This window comes from Amphibalanus amphitrite, unplaced genomic scaffold (assembly GCF_019059575.1).
Source record: "Amphibalanus amphitrite isolate SeventyFive unplaced genomic scaffold, NRLGWU_Aamphi_draft 002034F_arrow, whole genome shotgun sequence".
Lineage (NCBI taxonomy): Eukaryota > Metazoa > Arthropoda > Thecostraca > Balanomorpha > Balanidae > Amphibalanus > Amphibalanus amphitrite.
In genome coordinates this window covers 51,287-74,101 of record NW_024883527.1, presented here as the reverse complement: position 1 = coordinate 74,101, position 22,815 = coordinate 51,287, and the positions used below count along the sequence as shown (strand labels likewise).

At 54.9% G+C, this 22,815-nt stretch overlaps 1 protein-coding gene and 1 pseudogene across 5 annotated transcripts; both read right to left on the bottom strand.

Annotated features, from left to right (window-relative positions):
- Nucleotides 1-486: 486 nt before the first annotated feature.
- LOC122376155 lies at nucleotides 487-4,538 on the bottom strand (annotated as a pseudogene).
- LOC122376157 lies at nucleotides 2,786-10,462 on the bottom strand. Of its 5 annotated transcripts, none has more exons than XM_043355874.1 (3): nucleotides 9,156-9,445; nucleotides 5,352-6,359; nucleotides 2,786-2,854 (listed from the first exon to the last, which is right to left on the bottom strand). In XM_043355874.1, exon 2 carries the CDS (start codon nucleotides 6,177-6,179, stop codon nucleotides 5,367-5,369), a length of 813 nt encoding a protein of 270 aa, XP_043211809.1. In that variant the 5' UTR covers nucleotides 6,180-6,359; nucleotides 9,156-9,445; the 3' UTR covers nucleotides 2,786-2,854; nucleotides 5,352-5,366. The 5 variants fall into 5 exon arrangements, with proteins under 5 accessions (XP_043211809.1, XP_043211811.1, XP_043211810.1 ...); XM_043355876.1 differs by lacking the exon at nucleotides 2,786-2,854 and adding an exon at nucleotides 10,359-10,462 and having other exon boundaries at nucleotides 3,441-6,359; nucleotides 9,156-9,321; XM_043355875.1 differs by lacking the exon at nucleotides 2,786-2,854 and adding an exon at nucleotides 3,441-4,680.
- Between the last annotated feature and the right edge of the window lie 12,353 nt (nucleotides 10,463-22,815).

Genomic DNA, 22,815 nt, shown 5'->3' with positions numbered 1-22,815 from the left:
CTTAAGACCGCTTCACATACGGTAACAGTAAAGGTAAACGGTAAAGGTAAAGCCCTATCCGCTTACGTGCCCAGCGCGTTTACGCTCCGTATGTGAAGCGGTCGTTATGCAAAATTCCGGCAGGCGGCTATTTTCTGTTGGTAAAACTGGCCTCAGTATCGACAAATGTGCTAATCACATGGACCTACTCAATGAGAACCAGTGGTCACTGAAGAGTGAATGCGCAGGGAAATGCAGTTACTGTATCTTACCACCGAGTATCGAGCGGACTAAAAGCTATATTTGCTGTGTGTGACACGGCTGACCTTTTTGATTCCTGACATCGAAGTTCGCTGGCTCGAAAGAAGACTGAATCAGACCCCATAGTGCCTTTGCAAATGATATGCAGGTCGTATCAAGGCTCAACCTATGCACAAAATTATACATAGTTCCACTCAATGTGTATTTCATAACAAAACGTGCGAGCAGATCCCCTGAGATACCTACCGTTTTCGGTGATTTTCGGCAAATGGTCTGTACACCAGGTCATAGTCCGTGACCCGGGGCTGCACAGTGCGCAGCGCCGCCTGGAAGTCTTCCAGCTCTACGGTGGCCTCCGTACCTCTCGAGCCCAGCAGCGCCGCCTCGTGACAGACAGCGGAAACCTCAGCGCCCGAGTAGCCCTCGGTCTCTCGGACAGCCACTGCGGTGTCACGGCGGCCGCCGTCGGCATCCCGGCCAGACGAATGCGGCCGATCTCGGCGTGTCTCGGCGTCTGGCAGCGGCACGTGGACCACGTGGTCGAGCCGGCCGGGTCGCAGCAGCGCCGGGTCGATCAATCGGGACGGTTGGTCGCCGCCACGACGTGACGTCACGCAGCGCGCTGACGCGTCAATCTCAGTCAGCAGCTGCGCCAGAACGCGCTCAGCCACACTGCTGGCGCCCGGAGTCACCGCGACGCACCGCCAGAGCGTCCAGCTCGTCAAAGAACGACAGCGGGCGCCGACTGACGCGCGCGGCGGAATACCTCCCGCACGGCCGCTCCGACTCTCCCACCCACTTGCTGAAGAGCTCCGGACCCTTGATGAGATGAAGTTGAGACCGCTCTCTGTAGCCAGCGCCTTGGCGATCATGGTTTTGGAGCAGCCCGGCGGCCCGTCCATCAGCACGCCTTTCGGCGGTTGTGACGCCCCGATCTTTTTGAACGCCTCTGGGTGGTTGATGGGCCGTCAACAGCCTGTTTCAGTCTCAGTTTTGAGAGCCTCCTGGCCTCCAATATCCTTCCACCGAACGTCAGCCCCTCCACGAGCACCTCTCGCATGGCGCTGGGTTTGCACGGCGCAGCGCGGCCATTAGATCTGTCGACGTCGGCTCGTGTTCGCTCCTCTCGGTGGCTAGAAGCGGGCCTCACTGACCACCGCCGCAGCATCGGCGCCTACATGCCGTGCGCGGCGGCGGCGACGGCGGCCAGCTGGTCGGCCGGCGGTCGGGCAGCAGGGCGGTGAGGATCTCTGCCTGTCCGCCGGTCCTGGCACCGTCAGCTCCAGCTCACGGTCCAGGCGGCCGGCCGGCGCACGGCCGGGTCCAGAGAGCCCGGCGCGGCGGTGGCGGCCACCCCAGCCCCGGCGGCATCGTCCAGCAGCGAGAGGAGACAAGTGAGCAGCCGGCGATGACGCTCCGAGCCGGTGTCCGACCGGCCCGCCACCGCCTCCACATGTCAATGAACAGCACGGCCGGACGTGGCGGCGCGCCGCCTCGAAGCTGTTCCTCAGGTTCTCCTCCGTGCCGCCCTTGGTACTTGCTCGCCAGCTGGGCGCGCGGATCAGATGAAACCTGGAGCCATACTCCGCCGCCAGTACCGTCGCCAGAGCGCTCTTCCCCGTGCCGGAGGGGCCCCAGAGTAGAACACCACGAGGCAGCTCAAGCGCCGGCCGAGCGTCGTCAGGCCGCCACTCCTTCAGCACCTGATCGATCATCGAGCGCAGGTATTGAGCGTGCCCGTCACCCCTCCCAGTCGCGGTGGCGGGGGTGGGCGGCGGGCCGGCTCTGAGAGAGAGATACGACTAGCTCAGTCTCCTCCGCCACCTCTACCAGTCGGTCGTCAAGATTCGCACGTCTCTCAGATTTCCGGGATGATGGAACAGCGGCCGGTCCGTCCCCAACGCCAGCTGGGGGCTCCGAGCCGGACACGGCTAGCCGCGCCAGTCGGCACGCCAGTTCGTCTTCCGCTCCGGCCTCGGTTACCTCGGTGACTGTGAGTGTCAGGGGTGTGCCCATGAAGGAGGACGTAGCGGTCGCCGACGCCGAACACCAGCCCGCGCATCTCCACCGCCAGCTGCTCCCGGAAGCGGTCGGTCCCGGCGAACGGCAGCGCCCGGTCGGGGGCGAGTTGGAGTCGAGCGGCCGGCAGCAGCGCTCCGGTCACCGGGCGCAGCGCGGGCGGCTCGTCCAGCGGTGTCAGCCGGGCGGCCGTCGGCTCCGGCACTGCCACAGCCGCCGGCGGGCTGTCGGTGCCGGCCGGCAGCGGCCACAGGCGGCAGACGGCGCGGCGCCGGCCGCGACACTACCTGAACCCGGTCCCCAGCGCGCAGGCCCAGCGCGCCCGCCCTGGCGCCGGTACCAGACAGAGCGCGCGCGCCCAGCCGGGCGGCCAGCCTGCTGCGGTGCCGGCTGCAGCCAGCCACTGGCCAACAGCCGTCCGGCGCGCACGCAGCCGCGCGGAGGAGCGACAGGCAGCACTGACCGTCGACGCCGGTTCTGGCAGCCAGGTGTCACACTGGACGCAGTGGTGCCACTGATCAGATACGGGGACAGCGTGCTGCGGCGTGCTGCCGCCGCGAGACAAGCGAGCAGGTTTCTTCTTACTGGACATGGCCTGCAACGGAGGAGTCAGTCAACACGAGGCAAGGACAGCGCGATATCGGAGGGGCCACAGAGGGTTGACGTCAACGGCTGGTCACATAATCGAAACAATGATTTATTGTCATTGTCATGCTCTTGACTATAGTCAGGCCAGATCGTTTAAACACCCAGCAAGAAGGCAGCTAACAGAACGATATTTCTTATCTGTCGTGACTCATTCAAAATACAAACTCAGCAAGTTCAGTCTCATTGTGTGCTAGGTAACAGCGCAAGGCGTGTACAATTACAACAGTGTAAGTAAGAGTCTTTCAATAGTCTTTTTTCCTACACTCCAGTGAAAGTGGTCAGCAGGACTGGTGAGCGTGTCGAGTTAAATGGGCTAATGTGCTGGTTACCACCCAGAAGATAATGACGTATTGGTTTAGGGGCCCCGCAAAGCACTGGCCATCGAACGAGACCAGGAAGGCCAGGAACGAGACCAAACGGAAAAAGTTAATGCGTTTGGCACTAACTATTTACGGATGACGAAGGTGGACCAAAACGTCTGCCTAAAATTAAATCAGTGCAGTTCGGGAGACGCTAATTTTCAAACAATTCAATACCCCGACCGTTGAGTATATTGCAAGCATTTAAAAACATCGACAGCAGAGCGCGTGGCAATGGTAGCCTTAGACAAGTACAGCAAACAAAAGAAGCATCTAACCAGAAAAGGCTCGAAGCGGGACACAGCGATCGGTCCAACTCCCAAAACTGCTTAACCAGCATCTCAACACCAGCTACAAGCACAGTAATGTGGCGAACGGCGTAGCAAAGCCGACGGCACGTGTTTTTAACATGTTCATGGCGGTAGCTTCCGAGAACAAAACATGCCACATTGCGCTAACCACTCAGAGACCAGGATATCGGTCATTGCACCTTGTTAGGTCGCGTTCCAGTTGACAGTCTTCACATGAACTTTCGATCATTAAACACTGTCACATGGCGTAACGAGCGGAGTATCGTTTGGAAAGCTAAAGAGCGATAGTGTATTCTAGCGCAGCAAAGGGCCTTGAACAGCATTCACGAGTAATCTCTTTCCGTTCAATCGACGCTTCTGTGACTAGGGATCCAACAGAAGCCACATCAAATCTTGACTGTCTTGTCCAAAGATCAATGAAATCCAGGTTTGTGAGCATCGAAGTCAGGGTAAAAATGCACTTGCGTTCGGAATGGGCTCCAAAGTACTGAACAGGCACAGACAATTGAGCCGGTACCACCATCATCACGGTTCCTGTCCGATTCACAACGGCTTGGCCGAGTTCCGACATCATACTGCGGGACTTCCTGGTCACATCAACTCCGACAAAGTGAATGGTGGGAGCCCACTTAAAGCTGTGCCTGATCTTGACAGCAGTGGTGTCGTTCATTAGCGGCTGATCGGACCAGTCGAGTCGATAGTCGCGCCATACCAGTCGAAACCAGGATGTCAGTTTGCACACCGCATCACCATCATCTAGATCAAAATCTAGAAACACGTCTGATATGCTGACCGTCACGTTCACCACGTCATTCGGCATCCGCGCCGGTCGGCTAGCGCTCCAATTCTTGGCGATGAACTTTCGCACCCGGTCCTCACTCTCGTCGCCTGGTGATGGTTTGGCCCAGCCGAAGCGAGCCGTGGCCAGGCAGCAGTAGACCAGCAGACAGACCGGCAGCATGACGGTGATCCGGCGGCAGTGGAGGCCCACGCGGCGGCGGCAGCGAGGGAACAGTGAGTCTCCCGGCGGCGTCCGACCCAACACTGACTCACACCGGCCGCAGCGGACTTTATATGGCAGACATGGTGGTCCTGCAGCACGCCTGGGGCAGCGGGTAGCGACGAATACAAACGACCAGAGCAGCACGAACGGAAACAAGCACTCAGGGTGTTTATTTCCACTTGCTCATCCAACAAGTCTTAACCAATGGCCGTTTGTCTAAAGCGAAACCGGGGAATCCCCTGAGGTTCATGCAAATAAACAGTCGTTGGGGGAGGGTGCGGTTAGCTGATTCTTGGTAGCGCTCAATCGCTTGGAGGATTGTTTATCGTGAAGTCGGGCCACCGCCCACCACCCATGACGTCATAATAAATGAAGTACTGCCAAAGATGATTCGAACATAAAAACGACAAATGCCAGTAGATAACGCTTCTTCAGAACACAAAATGCATGTGCATCAAGAAATGTTCAGGGATAGTTACTTTACTTTACACTAAAATACTAAATAAAAGTTTTGTCACAAACATAGAAAACACGCTTTAAAGTAGTCACTTAAAAAACTGATGACATGACATTGTTAGGTTTTACCTCGAGGCAAGCTCCGCCATATTGACACAGACGATGTTTCACTTTTGGTAATAATCAAAACAATGTAGATCCTCAAAATATGACACTGATAATAGCAATCAACGCCTACGCCACAATGCACTGGCAAGAAACACAACACAGATATTCAAATAGGCCATCCCAACCGGTTCCTCCTCGGTCACTCACCCTGAGTGTATCCGATCACACCTGGCCGCCCTTCTTGTCGCGCTGTCCTCGCTTGGCGCGGATCCTCTTCACGAACCGGACCTCGGCCCGGTTACCTATACCAAGCTCCTCCAGTCGGGCGTTATCGTCCTTCAGCCGCTGGCCGCCGAACGAGAGCCAGTTGGCGCGCCACACGTACCGCCAGCTGATGGCGCGCCGCCGGCCGCCGCGGCGCGCCAGCTCGAGCTCCACGGCGCTGCGCAGCGCCATCTTCAGGTCGCGCACGGTGGCGGTGCGCTGCACGATGACCCGCGTCAGCCGCTGGCCGCGGTTCACCAGCACCCCCATGGCCGTGCCGCGCTCCAGAGCGGTCAGCGAGCGCAGCTCGGCGGGCGTCAGCACGGCCGGCAGGTCGTTCAGCAACGGGTCCTCTGCCAGTAGCCCAGTCAGCGTGTCCCGGAACACGGTCCCCAGCTCCATGTGCGTCAGCTGGTCCTCCGATTCCGGGTCGGGCGCTCCGCCGCCGCCGTCCGATGATCGCTCCGATTTGACGGTGACGCCAGCCGGTAGCTCCGGAGACTGTTCTGGCGGCGCGTCCGTTCGCTCCTCCACTACCGCACTGTGCTGTGGCGGCAGCAGACGAGACTCAGTCACTGACACATGGTCCGAGTCACTGGCTGGGACCAATGAGTGGAGCTGGACGGCCGCAGTCGCTTTCCGGTCAGTTCTCTGCCCATCCACCGCGCGGGATCCGTCAGCCTCTGACGGAGCGGAGTCATCGGGCGACATTGTGCCTCCCACAGCATCACACTTGGCACGTCTCCCCGCCTCTTCACCACATGCATCCATGACAGCTCTCCCTTACTGGCTTTCAGCAGAACACTCAGTATCTTCTGTGGCTGAGTGGACCGAGGCAGAATGTGGTCTGCTACTCCCAGGTCGCGTAGCAATGCCTGTCAATCCTCGGTTGCAGGAGTGGTCTTGAGCTGCACTGCTGCTCTCTCATGCAGTGCAAGTTGATGCCCTCTGCTGCATGGAAGGAGATGATGGGCAACAATCAGAGACGGAGATGAGTACTCTTTGTTTTCATGAAGCAGCTTACTGGTTCAGACATTCCAGTCATCATGGAGTAATTGTCTTGTAGAATAATATGAGCTTCACAATACAGTGTTGTGGAAATGCATGACATGAAGTGAAAATAATGGTACATATAATATTAAGAGGATCACTTTCAGAATTCATAGGGTAAGGGACAAGACGCCTAGTCGGGTAACACGCCCACCACCCTTTATTTGAGAAAATACCAAAACAATTAATAGTTTGTCGTTCCTTTGGAGCCTAAGTGCTGTGGGGCATGAAGCAAAATTTGAGGTGTGTCAGGCTTATCTGGGAGAAGTGGCTGACAGAAGTAGTCTTTCCTTTCCTTATTTTGATTGCTGTAGTTTGATGAGTGAATAATTTGTAGAAAGCAACAACCACACATTTTAAATAGTGAATTTCAAAACATTCAGCTATTAGTAATTCAAGTACCTGCGTCATAATTCCTAGTTGCTACTCACATGTTTATATTCCTCATCTTTCCAACATGTGTGTCAGGGTAAAACGCCCACCAGTTGCAAGGGGTTAGAATAGATGCCCTATCTCTCTTACATGCTATCTTTTTGTGTAAGTACAGTTTCTGTATTAGGAAACTCTAAACATGTGTAAGGCCTGCCTGAAGGACTTATCTTTGAGAAAAAGTTACAAGTTGATGCTAAAACCTGCTATTTTGAGCATCAATGTTTGCATTTTGTAACAGGATATCCCCATTGGGCTTAATATAGGGCATCTTACACCAGCAGCTTGGGCCTCTTACCATCTTACACTGTACACAAGCAGCTTGGGCCTCTTACCCTGTAGGCCAGCCATATACCGGGTAAGATGACTTTTGCAGCCCCTTTTTTAATTGCAAAAATGACCAACTTATCCTCACCAAGAACACTGAGTGAGTTCTTGCATACATTCAAGATAAGGGATCAATTAATTGAATAGCATGATAAATTCATTTATATTATAAAAAAAAAACTAATGAGAAACATGCATTTTCCCTTAAGGTGGCTGACTTGCCCCATATTACCTACCCTATGAATCTTTAAAATATAATGCATTATGAAAAAAGATAACACATTTGATTGGAAAGTAGTTCTAATCCTTGGGTAAATGGTACTATCATATATTTAACAGATCGCCTTCACTCTCTCCCAAATACCCACACAATCATGGAATGAATAAGGGGCCTATTCCTTTAGGAATAACTAGGAACTTAATCCATGGATGAAGTATTCCTGGATAGGACACTTTCTATTCCTCAACACTAGCGCCGGGGACCAAGTGACCGCCCTGGTGGCGGAGCGCCAAAACATTGGTGGAGAGCGTACCGGCGGCCGCCGGGCGCCGCATTGGCGTGCGTGCTAAAAACATGGTAATGGAGAGCGAAATTACCGAGCTTTAGCTCATAAGACACAATTTCAGACACTTGAAACATATTTTTATTCTTTTTTAATAATAATTTTGGCTCCATTCAGTCACTATCAAATACGGAACCATTACCTGATGCCCATAAACTGAGGCGATATTCTTGCCTTGCCGATGCAAATTATCACCAAATATCATCGTTCCTCAGCAGTTAGACACGTCTCCATTGATAATTTAATATGAATATTAACTTATTTTCATGTTATTGCATAAAACATCACTTTATTCTAACATTGGCTCTTCAGCTGTAATCACGAACGTTCACTTGTGAGCAGAATTTAAGCAACTTCTTAAATTATTACTGAGAAAATAATAGGTACTTTCAAGACATTCCTCAATTCCTGTTCTACCAGGTTCACAAAACTTTTCATCAGAATCAGTTGCAGGAACCTAAGCAATTAACGATAAAAGTATACAAAGACGCGTTCCGCCCATAGCCCAGTCTGCAAAACGTGGCAGGCTTCGACGAGATCTCGTCGGGGCAGACACCACAGGTCGGGGCAGAAATAGGGGCAGGTTTCAGGAATATTGGGGCAGAAACAGGAAAATCTGGTGGAGAAGTAAAAAAATTTCACAGTCACACAGAAGTGATTTTCTCAGCTTCTCACTGCTTCCTACATCATTATATCTAATATCGCTACATTATTTGCATCATTAGGGGTGGGAATTGGGCTGCCTCTGACTCAGCATTGATTCGGGGCAGGATTTTGTCTGCCCCGAAAATCTTGTCGAGCTCCCTGCCATGTTTTGCAGACTGGCCCATAGCTGATAGCACGCAATGCTAAAATGGCGCCAACGCCCTCGCCGTCCAAAAATCCGCCGCCACCGTCGGGAAGTCTGAGAATCAGTGGAGTGTCCTATCCAGGAATACCTAATCCATGCTTAATCCATGATCATTCTACACACCTAGGCCCAATCTTACCATTCACCAAATTCTGTAAATGCACATTCACAGCATTTGGTAACATTTTTAACTATTCGGTAGTAATACCATTTATTCATTCGTTCCTGTAACATTTTTAACTATTCGGTACCCATTTATTCATTCGTTCATGGCAGGCAGCATTCACAATCATCAGGGCTATCAAATCCATTGGATAGTAAAATTAGCAAGAAGCAAATAAAAAGGATATTTTTGATCAATGCCGTTAACTCTCAGTGCTACTAAATACCTAGTAAATAAATACTTTTACGCACGGTACCTATATAGAGAACTCTTTTCAAGGCCATATATAGACGGCAATGGTAAGATTGGGCCCTGGACTGAGACAAGCTGAAGCCCATATTACATATGACACCCAGATAACTTACTCAAAATCCAAGGACCATGACTTCAACATCATAGGCCTGGTCGGAATCGGCTGCTGTGCTGTTGTCAGCTGAGATCCAAGCCCCTGATTGGTTGAGATATTGATGACGTATCACGCCTTCCCGCGCTGTGACGTCATACCTCTGCTGACAGCCGGCTTTTCGGCTGCTGGGAGAAGGCAGCAGCACGTCAGCCGAAATTCAAAGTGGCTCGAAAGTGGCGCATGTAAGTCAAAGCGCAGCTTTATAGTGCAGGTGGTTAGTTTTTATATACGATGTTTTTGACGTATTTTGTATTAAAGGGACCCTCCCACCTTCAAAAAAGTTAATGAATTGGCATGAAAGTGATGTCGCTCGGTTCAGAAAGAGCAAAAACGAATATCTACCAAATTTCATCGAAAAATATTCACCGGTTTTCAAGATATTAGACTTTTACTTTTGTTTACTTTTTGGGATCTCCGCTGTTCCTAGCGACTTTATTTGAAAGTGCGGCATTTGTTGCGCGCAAAGCAGCATATACCACCGCGTGCTACAAAACGTTTTAGTCAAACATTTAACGGACGTTCGAAAGCCTGATGACGTCATCAGATTCCCGTAATGGTTAAGAGATAGGGACCACGCTGGTCCCACCCTGCAAGTAAAAGGAAGAAATTTCTTGAACACCATAAAGCTGCGGGGGTTGCAACCAGGATAAATGGTGGTTTCTGAGCCTGGCCGCAAACTTGGCTATCTCAACTCAAAACTAATGTTAAGGTGGGAGGGTCCCTTTAAATATTTTTCGCGAAAGATAGCAATTATTTCTTTTTCATGGCGCAATGTGCGAGTCAGCCTTAAAACAGTACCTACAAATCGAAATGCCAGCACCGCCTCAATTATCAATCCTGTAATTTTTTCTATAGCCTCAGCAAATAAACCTCAGAAATATAATGTAACGACTAACGGAAGATAGTCGTTGAAAAAAGCGCGAAAATGCTACCTCTCCTCAAGTCTCAACTCTCAACCCTATCTGTCGAGCGCCATCTTAGCATCTCAGCGCCATCTGGGCTGACGTTTCCTGTCAGCCGATTATGAACAAGCCCATCAGCAGCGTGGTGTGGGCGGGGCTTATTCTCGGCTGACAAAGTTCTGTCAGCCGATTCCGACCAGGCCTCATCTTTCAGTACACACGTGCATGACGGAAAATAATAATCAATGATCAATCAATACCACTTAGCGAATCTCCTTTATCAACCTATGACGTCATTCATAAAATTTGAAAACTTGAGCCTCCAGCGAAAACAAAATTCTTTGTATTTGTTTTTAGCTTTCTTTGAATGAACTATTTTGACACAAAGTGGTATACGTTTAGATACTTAGCTTCAAATTCAAATTCAGATTCGAAATTCATATTCGATGGAAAAAATGATAAAAACGGACCCCTTAGAATCTCACCAAATTTACACCAGCCACTCAGCATGACCTGGTCATTACAGAATAAAATTATCTAAGCTCGGCAAGCCCTGGGGGCTGAGATATTAGGGGTCAAAGTTCAAGGTCATTGAGGGCGGACCCCTCAGAATTACCTCAAAATTTGCACACAGATGCAAGTTGACCTGCTGAGCACGATGGGCATAAAATCTAAGCCCGGCAAGCCCTGACCTGGAAGTTAGGTCAGGTCAAAGTTTGCAGCCACGTGGAGGTCACGTGACCCTTTTACAGCGGACCCCTCAGATTTTAATGAAATTTTGTGAGCTGATGCATCTAGACACCCTTATTAATATCCTAAATTATCTAAGTTCGGCAAGCTCTGGGGGCTGAGATATGAGGGGTCAAAGGTCAAGGTCATTTGAGAGCGGACCCCTTCAATTTTTGTTAAAACGTAAATCACCCCTCAACTTTGTCTTCTGAATTTAATGGTAAAAATTTCTAAGCTCGGCAAGCCTTAGAAAAGCCAGAATGAGTATTTAGAAAACGAGCATTTGTATTCCAATATGGCTGACAGGTAGGTATTGTGGCGCATCAATGACATAATTGACGCGTAAAATGTAAACAAACTGCATGCTTCCAAATGAAGCAATTCCTTTACAAATCGATCGATTTTACTATTTCCTTCATAGATAGTGGCCGTTTAATGTCTATTGATGGATTACGAGTCTACGACCTCATACCTATCTTCATAACGGGCCAGTGACCCCTGATATAAGCCCTTGGTGGATGAATGACCTCTAACCTTTTCTAGTACCTACAGGTCACACACATTCGACCTATCCCCGAAGATCGCTAGCCATAGGTGTCACTTCAACTTGAGCTCTCACATCTCCTAACTCAGATCTGACCTGAACTGAGATGAATGACGCGTCACGGGCCTCTGACCTCCGTCATGTGGGTCATTGACCTTTGACGTACCCAGAAAGGAATCACTTACCTGACATGTTTAAAGGACCAGTGACCTCTGATTTGTCTGAACTCTCGCCCGTGTGCGGTGTGCGGGTGAAGGGGCCGGAGGTACGTTGGAACCCCGCCCGCCGCCGTTCGGGCCCCTGATGGGAGTTAGAGCTTCGCGGAAAAACGAGTGTATTGCGAGCGTTACGAGTTATCTTAGGATAACCAGTTTTAGTCCTGGGTCAGTGACCTCAGTTGACCTCGTATGACCTGCACACCAATATGACCTGCTTTCACATACGTCACAGACATTTTTCCATAAAGATGACTCAGTCGTTTTCATCTCATTGTCACTTTGTAGGTCGCACCATTTATTGATGAACCAAGTTAGATAACCCGACGACTTCACGTGAGGATACATAGTAACATGTCACAATCGGCATTAAGCAGCCTCGCCTCGGCAAACACTGACGAATAGAAAACACTCCCCAGTCCCCACGCCTCCGCCAGTGATAATAAAGCCTACAAAACGTTAACTGGTCAACTCCGAGCAGTCGCGCAGCACTAGTCAATCAATGAGTACATTGCGACGCCGTCAACATGGGCGGGTCCCGTGGTGGACAGTGTCAAGTCGTGCTTAGCTACGATACGGCCGCGCCCGTACAGATCACCCGCGCCGTACGGCCCCAAACACGACCAAACACTGGCGGCGGTACACGGGCTCGCTCGGACCGCTCCAGTCGCTGCTGGGTGACTCACTTCAAGCTGAGCTCAGCACATCACTCAGAGATCCTACCTGAGCGTCCGGCGGCGACGGCGAGGTGCCGTCTCACCGGGCTGGCCAGCAGACTGAGGCAGCTGGCGCACGGCAGCGTACCGTGCTCATATTGCGCCGGCACCACGCCGATGGCACCTCGCAACACGAGCTGAACAGCTCCGTCCGGTACTCGAGCACCTTGCGGCTGTCGCGGTAGCGTTTGAACACATTAAGTGGGTTCATGTCCTCTGTTGTTGTTGTTGTTGTTGTTGTTTCCCTCCAGCCCTAGGGCGTATCCTGCCGGCTCTGGAGGGGGACGAAGGCGGCACCCAGGGCCGCTACTGCGTCGATGCTGCGCAGGTCCTCGTGGGTCGGGTGTATAGTTCCGAGCACTCGGAACCGGCAGTTGCACCAGGGCGGGACACCGCATCAGCGCGTGGGCCGAGGTGTCTGCTTCCTCACGACAGAGCCCACACCGGCAGTTGGCGATACCAGCCGTCGGGCCAGGCCGCTCTGGTCCTCGCACGCGCCAGCCTTGCCGCTGCTCTCTGGATCGTTCTGGTGTCCAGTGGTGTGTGTCTGAGTTCTGGTCCAGGGCGGAGGTCTCCTCCGCCAGGGTGTCTGCCCTCTCATTTCCAGGAAGGCCGCAATGCGAGGGGACCCACTGGAGGTGAATGGGTCGTCCCGCGGACGACGGCGGCTGGTTGTACGAGTGGTGCGCGGTGACGTGGTGGCCCCCGACGCCGGCCGCCGCCGCACAGCGTGCGACAGGATGTTGTTGCCTGTTGGTGCCATACCTACTCCTGTGGCAAGCAACAGAATCAGAGCGTCAGGAGGGGCGCATGTGATCAACAACGCTGGATATTCGCATATTATTTCAACAGACAAAGAGAAAAACAGCACAGGAGAAGAATGAATAGCAACCATAGCAGCCCTTTCCCTGACGTCCACACGCATGTAGTTGGATTCACCCTATCTGGTTCTCTGCTCGATGTTATTCTGGTGAGCAGCAGGGAGATTGTCTCGCGGGCCGGCACGCGCACCTGCCACTTTAGCCCTCACTCGTTCGTGAGAGCCGAGTTAGCGTTACCGCGTCCTGACAGGAAGCCGGTTACCGTCGAGTGCCGCGGGATACAGCGTATCGATGAGCTCGCCTTCTGCTGTGACTTGTCGGCCGCTGATTGGTCTCCTGTGTACCAGACCGACAGCACAGCCGAACAGTGGCAACATTTCCTGGATGCATTTACACCGGTGCTTGACAGTCACGCACCGATGAAAAGGGTCAAGATCCACAACCCGACCGCGCCGCCAGTGTCTGATGACACGAAGCAGCTCATGGCTACTCGGCGGCGTGCGCTGCGTGACGGCGACACCGAGCTCTACCGCGAGGTGAATCGCCAAGTCAAGGCGTCAATCCGCCGTGACAGTCGAGAGCACATCAACAACAAGATCAGGGAACAAGGCCCCCGCTCTACGTGGCGCAACCTACGGTCAGTGGTCGCTGGCAAGAAATCACAGGCAGTGCTCCCGTCTGTTGGGGCAGACGAGATGAACTCGTACTTTGTCCAGGTCGGGCCGCGGGTGGCGCGTGAGGTGCGGGAGCGAGACGGTGACCGCGTAGTACCGTGCCGGCTGCCGCGTGTGGGCTCGTGCGGGTTCACAGTCCGGCCTGTGGACATCGATATGCTGCGCAGGGTGGTGTTCTCCAGCGAGGCACCTCTGCGTGTGGACTCGACGGGGTGTCGATCAAGATAGTTAAGCTGTGTTTTGATGTGATTGGTCCGATCTTACAACATGTTATTAACAACTGTCTGACCCGAAACGACTTCCCTGGCTCTTGGAAGCATTCTGTGGTGCGACCCATTTTCAAGTCAGGTGACCCGACTTTGCCGGCCAATTATAGGCCGATATCGCTTGTGCCCGTCATCGCCAAGATCACTGAGCGGATCGTCCAGCGTCAGCTCCATTATTACCTCTCTAGCAACTTTCTTCTCTCGGACAGTCAACATGGATTTCGGCCCAACCATTCGACTGCTTCCGCTCTTATTAACGTCTCCGATAGTATACTCTCAGCCATGGACAACAGCGAAATTTCTCTCCTGTGTCTCATTGACCTAAGTAAATGCTTTGATATCATCAACCATTCTAAATTACTTGACAAGCTCCAACTACTTGGGATTGACGCTGGATGGTTCCGCTCATATCTTGAGGGCCACACACAGAGTGTATGCATCAGTGATGGTAGGGGTCACAGCGTACTCTCCAAGTCACTGCCAAACCATGTTGGTGTGTTCCAAGGCTCGGCCCTCGGGCCTTTGTTGTTCACTTGCTTTGCGAACGACATGAGCCTGCATGCCCTTGATGCACGTATCGTTCAGTACGCTGACGATACGCAGGTGCTCGTCAGTGGCCGTAGGACAGCGATGAGCGACACAGTGACTAGAATGGAGACGACCCTGGCAGCCCTCAGTGACTGGTTTGCGGCCAATGGGTTGAAAGTCAATGCCACCAAGACTGAATTGATTGCGTTTGGCAGCCGGCAGAGCATGCGCAACCTGCCTGACATAAATGTAAGATTCAGAGACGCCGTCTTGAAACCGTGTCAAAAGGTCAAGAATCTGGGCGTGACCTTCGATTCTTACCTCACCTGGGATGACCATGTTGCTGCCATTGTTGGTAAATGTTTCGGAGCGCTGATAGGATTGAGCCAGGTGCGCCACTACATACCAGAAGATACGATTGTGACGCTTGTGACTGCCCTTGTTCTCTCACATGTGCGGTACTGCCTGCCCGTTTACGGGAACTGCTCGAAAGGGAACCTCGCACGACTTGATAAGGTCATTAATTTTGCCGCAAGGGTTGTGTCTGGCCGTCGCAAATATGACCACGTGGCTGATGTAAGGGACGCGCTGGGGTGGCTCTCGGCTGGTGACCTATCGTCGTACGATACGCTGGTGCTACTGCATAAGGTTATCCGAACGGGCGAGCCAGCTGACATTGCCGCTATGTTTCGCCGAAATGAGGAGATGCGCGAGCGAGCGACTAGACGGGATAGCAGGCTGTGGCTACCTGGCATCCACACAGAGGCGGGGCGTCGAAGGTTCAGCTACCGTGCAGCCATGCAGTACAACGCTCTGCCCAGTGATTTTCCGGACATGTCAACAAACAAGTTCAAATCATCGCTCAAACGTCGCTTTCAACACTGATTTAGGCTTATGCATATGGGTTGCATGTATGTCAGCTGAAATCTATTCATGCATAGCCATGCGATTTGCTGAGTTTTGTGTGATATGTTGAGTGTGATGTCTTTTTGTTCCATTCTCATATGACGCGGGAGCGTAATAGCCACAACTACCTGTGGATGCCCCCCAGATGTTAAATACAATACAATACAATATCTGAAGGGTCAGGCCGCCAGCTCACCTCGGTGGGCGGCTGGTGACTCGGTTTGGGCGGCGCGCCGGGCGCCGTCGGCAGCGGCGGTGGCGGTGGCTGCTGCTGCTGGGGCTGCGGCGGCGGCGTCGGTACCACTGTGTCCGAGTAGGTCTGGAAGCCGCCAGTGGGCGTGTGCACCGCGCTGTGGTCACCTAGCCCGGCGTCATCATCGAGACGTGTAGGTACTGCCGGCGAGAGCATGCCAATCAGCGTCATGATGGTTGTATGAGCAGTGGCGAAACGAAGCTTAAGTAATGAACAATACGGGGTCAGTTAATCAGGCCATATGAAACTCAGCAGAACTAGAATTTGCATTTCCCTACAAGATACAAAAATAAAACAGCTTTAAAACATAATTTTCATCAAAAGTCACTACAAACAGGTACAGAAAACTACCATTAAATCGAACATCTCAACAAAACTCAGTTTAGATGACTATATTGCGCTAAAAAATGACTATATTAGATTGACTATATGTACAGAGAGAAACGGGAGTCAGACACTCGACAGGGGACAGCGGCGGCTGCAGGACAGGGAACGGCAGCGCTCGCCGCTTGGTCAAATTAAACGTGCTCAAAATTGCGTAAGGTGACGTTCGTTTTTGCAGACGATACAAATAGCAAATAAGTAAAGTTGAGAATATGTAAGAGCAAGAACAGCATAAGTATGACATAAGACAGCCAGCTTTAACTTACTTTTGCGCCTTGAACTCCTTCATTATATCGAGGAAGTCGTTGTGGACCTGTGGGTTGTTCTGGAACTTGGACTTGACCTGGTTCTGGTAGGAGAGCACGTCTTCCACCTTGAGTCGGTGGTAGCTGGGCTGAACAGCGCCGGCATCGGCGTCGGCGGCGGCGGCTTCCCGTCGCTGTCGGCACCCATCACCATGGCGGCTGCCGTCATATTCGGCTGATGGGCGATCGGCCCGGTCGTCTGCCTGACAGGAGGTACGGTACATACGGGTCGGAAGCGGTTAGAGGAGAAGACAGCGTCAGGTAGGGCGGTTGGGAGGACGAGGGTCGCTCGAACAGTGCAGGATTCATGTTTCGGTTTTATCCGAATAAGCCATCGGTTCCGCAATTTGGCCAAAAAAGCTGCAGACAGAATGCATGAATATCCAGACATTCACCGGATCAACCAGTTAAATATCTGAGTCTGCTTCAACACTCAAGCAAAGCCGCATATCCCACAGCATTACGAAATAAGCATGAGTGTGGGATTGGGGCCCAGACCAACTAGGGACCACGTCCGATCCTTCAGTCTTGGGCGGGACTCTTTTCAGCGCGCTGACACTGTGGAGTAGCCGAGTCGGCCGCCGCGACTCACCTGGGCGCAGAGGAGTGCGGCACCGGCCCAGCGGCGGTAGAGGCCGGTTCTTCGCTGGCGCCGGCAGAGTACTGCAACGAGCCACCGCCGCATTCACTCTTCACCTAGAGGTTCTCGCCGTAGGCAGCGTGCACCGGATAGGCGCCGAGGCCCGCCGCCAGCGACCCATGCTGGTTCTACATGATGCCGTCTAAGGCGCCGTCAGCCGCGCCAGGCTCGGCTGGGCGGCCAGACTGGGCGACGAGAAGGGGCGGCTCGGCGGGAGAGCGGCGCACCGGCGGCACCACGCAAACCACGGCTGACGAACCGTCACTACTCTCCGGCGACTCCTGGCGCTTCATCACATTCTCGACACGGCACAGAAACTGCGGGCACACGGACACATACCGACCACACGTCAGCCGTCCGGCGCCGCCGCTCTACCGACCACGGACACCTGACAGGAGCTGACTGACTAGGAGCTCAGAGGGCAGCGCAGGGCAGGGCAGGGCAGGGCAGGGCAGGGCAGGGCAGGGCAGGGCAGGGCAGGGCAGGGCAGGGCAGGGCAGGGCAGGGCAGGGCAGGGCAGGGCAGGGCAGGGCAGGGCAGGGCAGGGCAGGGCAGGGCAGGGCAGGGCAGGGCAGGGCAGGGCAGGGCAGGGCAGGGCAGGGCAGGGCAGGGCAGGGCAGGGCAGGGCAGGGCAGGGCAGGGCAGGGCAGGGCAGGGCAGGGCAGGGCAGGGCAGGGCAGGGCAGGGCAGGGCAGGGCAGGGCAGGGCAGGGCAGGGCAGGGCAGGGCAGGGCAGGGCAGGGCAGGGCAGGGCAGGGCAGGGCAGGGCAGGGCAGGGCAGGGCAGGGCAGGGCAGGGCAGGGCAGGGCAGGGCAGGGCAGGGCAGGGCAGGGCAGGGCAGGGCAGGGCAGGGCAGGGCAGGGCAGGGCAGGGCAGGGCAGGGCAGGGCAGGGCAGGGCAGGCAGGGCAGGGCAGGGCAGGGCAGGGCAGGGCAGGGCAGGGCAGGGCAGGGCAGGGCAGGGCAGGGCAGGGCAGGGCAGGGCAGGGCAGGGCAGGGCAGGGCAGGGCAGGGCAGGGCAGGGCAGGGCAGGGCAGGGCAGGGCAGGGCAGGGCAGGGCAGGGCAGGGCAGGGCAGGGCAGGGCAGGGCAGGGCAGGGCAGGGCAGGGCAGGGCAGGGCAGGGCAGGGCAGGGCAGGGCAGGGCAGGGCAGGGCAGGGCAGGGCAGGGCAGGGCAGGGCAGGGCAGGGCAGGGCAGGGCAGGGCAGGGCAGGGCAGGGCAGGGCAGGGCAGGGCAGGGCAGGGCAGGGCAGGGCAGGGCAGGGCAGGGCAGGGCAGGGCAGGGCAGGGCAGGGCAGGGCAGGGCAGGGCAGGGCAGGGCAGGGCAGGGCAGGGCAGGGCAGGGCAGGGCAGGGCAGGGCAGGGCAGGGCAGGGCAGGGCAGGGCAGGGCAGGGCAGGGCAGGGCAGGGCAGGGCAGGGCAGGGCAGGGCAGGGCAGGGCAGGGCAGGGCAGGGCAGGGCAGGGCAGGGCAGGGCAGGGCATGCAGTGAGAGGCGGCGAGATGCAGTGAGAGACAGTGAGAAGCGGTGAGACGCAGTGAGAGGAAGTGAGAGGCAATGAGAGACAGTCAGTGAGCAGAGGCAGGCAGTGAGAGGCAGGACATGAGGCGGTGAGAGGCAGTGAGCAAAGGAAGGCAGTCAGAGGCAGTGACAGGCGGTGAGAGGCAGTCAGTGAGCAGAGGCAGGCAGTCAGAGGCAGGACAGGAGGCAGTGAGAGGCGGTGAGAGGCAGTGAGAGGCGATGGGAGGCAGTCAGTGAGCAGAGGTAGGCAGTCAGAGGCAGGGAAGGAGGCAGTGAGAAGAGGTGAGAGGCAGTGAGAGGCAGAGAGAGGCGGTGAGAGGCAGTGAGAGGAGGTGAGAGGCAGTCCGTGGGCAGAGGAAGGCAGTGAGAGGCAGTGAGAGCCGAGAGGCGGTGAGACGCAGTAGAGGCGATGAGAGGCAGTCAGTGAGCAGAGGTAGGCAGTCAGAGGCAGGGCAGGAGGCAGTGAGAGGCAGTGAGAGGTGGTGAGAGGCAGTGACATGCAGTGAGAGGCGGTGAGAGGCGGTGAGAGGCGGTGGGAGGCGATGAGAGGTTGTGACATGCAGTAAGAGGCGGTGAGAGGCAGTAGAGGCGGTGAGAGGCAGTCAGTGAGCAGAGGCAGGCAGTCTGAGGCAGGCCAGGAGGCAGTGAGAGGCGGTGAGAGGCAGTGAGAGGCGGCGAGAGGTGGTGAGAGGTAGTGACATGCAGTGAGAGGCAGTGAGAGGCGGTGAAAAGCAGTGAGAGGCAGGGAGAAGAAGTGAGAGGCAGTGAGAGGCGGTGAGAGGCAGTGAGAGGCAGTAGAAGCGGTGAGAGGCAGTCAGTGAGCAGAGCCAGGCAGTCAGAGGCAGGGCAGGAGGCAGTGAGAGGCGGTGAGAGGCAGTGAGAGGTGGTGAGAGGTAGTAGAGGCGGCGAGAGGCAGTCAGTGAGCAGAGGCAGGCAGTCAGAGGCAGGGCAGGAGGCAGTGAGAGGCGGTCAGAGGCAGTGAGAGGCGGCGAGAGGTGGTGAGAGGTAGTGACATGCAGTGAGAGGCGGTGAGAAGCAGTGAGAGGCAGTGAGAAGAAGTTAGAGGCAGTGAGAGGAAGTTAGAGGCAGTGAGAGGCAGTGAGAGGCGGCGAGAGGCAGTGAGAGGCAGTAGAAGCGGTGAGACGCAGTCAGTGAGCAGAGCCAGGCAGTCAGAGGCAGGGCAGGAGGCAGTGAGAGGCAGTGAGAGGCGGCGAGAGGTGGTGAGAGGCAGTCAGTGAGCAGAGGCAGGCAGTCAGAGGCAGGGCAGGAGGCAGTGAGAGGCAGTGAGAGGCGGTGAGAGGCAGTGAGAGGCGGTGAGAGGCAGTGAGAGGCGGCTAGAGGCGGTGAGAGGCAGTAGAGGCGATGAGAGGCAGTCAGTGAGCAGAGGTAGGCAGTCAGAGGCAGGGCAGGAGGCAGTGAGAGGTGGTGAGAAGCAGTGACATGCAGTGAGAGGCGGTGAGAGGCAGTGAGAGACAATGAGAGGCGGTGAGAGGCGGTGGAAGGCGCTGAGAGGCTGTGACATGCAGTGAGAGGCGGCGAGAGGCAGTGAGAGGAAGTCATTGAGCAGAGGCAGGCAGTCAGAGGCAGGGAAGGAGGCAGTGAGAAAAGGTGAGAGGCAGTGAGAGGCAGAGAGAGGCGGTGAGAGGCGGTGAGAGCCAGTGACATGCAGTGAGAGGCAGTGAGAGGAAGTTAGAGGCAATGAGAGGCGGTGAGAGGTAGTGAGAGGCGGTGAGAGGCAGTCAGTGAGCAGAGGCAGGCAGTCAGAGGCAGGGCAGGAGACAGTGAGAGGCGGTGAGAGGCGGCGAGAGGTGGTGGGAGGTAGTGACATGCAGTGAGAGGCAGTGAGAGGCGGTGAGAAGCAGTGAGAGGCAGTGAGAGGTGGTGAGTGGCGATGAGAGGCGGTGAGGGGCGGTGAGAGGCGGTGAGAGGGGTCAGTGAGCAGAGGCAGGTAGTCAGAGGCAGGGAAGGAGGCAGTGAGAGGAAGTTAGAAGGCAATGAGAGGCAGTGAGAGGCAGTAAAGGCGGTGAGAGGCAGTCAGTGAGCAGAGGCAGGCAGTCAGAGGCAGGGCAGGAGGCATTGAGAGGCAGTGAGAGGCAGTGAGAGGCGGCGAGAGGTGGTGAGAGGTAGTGACATGCAGTGAGAGGCGGTGAGAGGCGGTGAGAGGCGGTGAGAGGCGGTGAGAAGCAGTGAGAGGCGGTGTGAGGCAGTAGAGGCGGTGAGAGGCAGTCAGTGAGCAGAGGCAGGCAGTCAGAGGCAGGGCAGGAGGCAGTGAGAGGCAGTGAGAGGCGGTGAGAGGCAGTGAGAGGCAGTGAGAGGCGGTGAGAGGCGGCGAGAGGCAGTGAAAGGCGGTGAGAGGAAGTCAGTGCAGAGGCAGGCAGTCAGAGGCAGTGAGAAGAGGTGAGAGGCAGTGAGACGCGGCGAGAGGCAGAGAGAGAGAGGCGGCGAGAGGCGGTGAGAGCCAGTGACATGCAGTGAGAGGCAGTGAGAGGAAGTTAGAGGCAATGAGAGGCGGTGAGAGGTAGTGAGAGGCGGTGAGAGGCAGTCAGTGAGCAGAGGCAGGCAGTCAGAGGCAGGGCAGGAGACAGTGAGAGGCGGTGAGAGGCGGCGAGAGGTGGTGGGAGGTAGTGACATGCAGTGAGAGGCAGTGAGAGGCGGCGAGAGGTGGTGAGAGGCAGTGACATGCAGTGAGAGGCAGTGAGAGGAAGTTAGAGGCAATGAGAGGCGGTGAGAGGTAGTGAGAGGTGGTGAGAGGCAGTCAGTGAGCAGAGACAGGCAGTCAGAGGCAGGGCAGGAGGCAGTGAGAGGCGGTGAGAGGCGGCGAGAGGTGGTGGGAGGTAGTGACATGCAGTGAGAGGCAGTGAGAGGCGGTGAGAAGCAGTGAGAGGCAGTGAGAGGTGGTGAGTGGCGATGAGAGGCGGTGAGAGGCGGTGAGAGGAAGTCAGTGAGCAGAGGCAGGTAGTCAGAGGCAGGGAAGGAGGCAGTGAGAAGAGGTGAGAGGCGGCGAGAGGCGGTGAGAGGCGGTGAGAGGCAGTGAGAAGCAGTGAGAGGCGGTGAGAGGCAGTAGAGGCAGTCAGTGAGCAGAGGCAGGCAGTCAGAGGCAGGGCAGGAGGAAGTGAGAGGCGGTGAGAGCCGGTGGGAGGCAGTGAGAGGCAGTGAGAGGCAGTCAGTGAGCAGAGGAAGGCAGGGGTTACATAACACCTGGAGTTACAGCATCCATATGAAAAACTCATACAAAAATTGTGTGAATCAAGATTATTTGACAAAAGCTGCTCATCTTTATCAACTACCTACTTTGCGGGCTGGTACAGTTTGTTATATGTCACATCACCCTAGGCCCTCTTAAAGCTAGTTAGGTCAGGTGCGGTCGCAACATTTTCTGTGAGGCCATTCCAGATGACGATGAGAATACATTGGGTGGAGAAAGATTGTAGACGAACATCTGGTGTAGCATGTGGCACGCATACCTTGTGACAATAGCCTTGAGTACAGTTCCAAAATTTGATAGTCTGCACATAGGAGCCTTCCTGCAACTGAATACAGAGGGGTGTTCGCGGGCATCGTAAACTGCTGAGTTCACTGTGTGTGGTATGTACAGCAAGCTTAGGGGTAGGGGAAGGGTAACCGGTTCTGATGTCACAGCTGCATGCCATGCGGTGGACGGCCTGTGGCCAGTCCCGACCGACCACAGCGGTTGTTGTGTGCGGTGACGGAAGAATGGCTTAGGGACGCAGTGGGCGGAGCTTAGAGCTTGTGTATGGTCCGACTGCACACCGGGCCCGTGAACAGCCCTCAGATAGGTCATAGGTATGCATAGGTTTCAAAAGTAGGTACCTATAATAATCAGCTAGCATAAAAACTCATTCTAAGAATTGTGGCTGATAACCCTGATTCTGAAGCCATGCCCATTCCATGGATCACACACATCATATCACTTTCACCTTAACTTACACACCACGGCATGTTATATCGTTATATGTATATACCTACACTCAAGGCCCTATATACCCTTACCCAAGATTTACCCTTACCTACACCATGGAACCCATGGGCCTACACTACAAAATAAAATGAATATGTGGCGCGGTGCCTTTTTACACGCGTCAATTATGTCATTGATGCGCCACAATACCTACCTGTCAGCCATATTGGAATACAAATGCTCGTTTTCTAAATACTCATTCTGGCTTTTCTAAGGCTTGCCGAGCTTAGAAATTTTTACT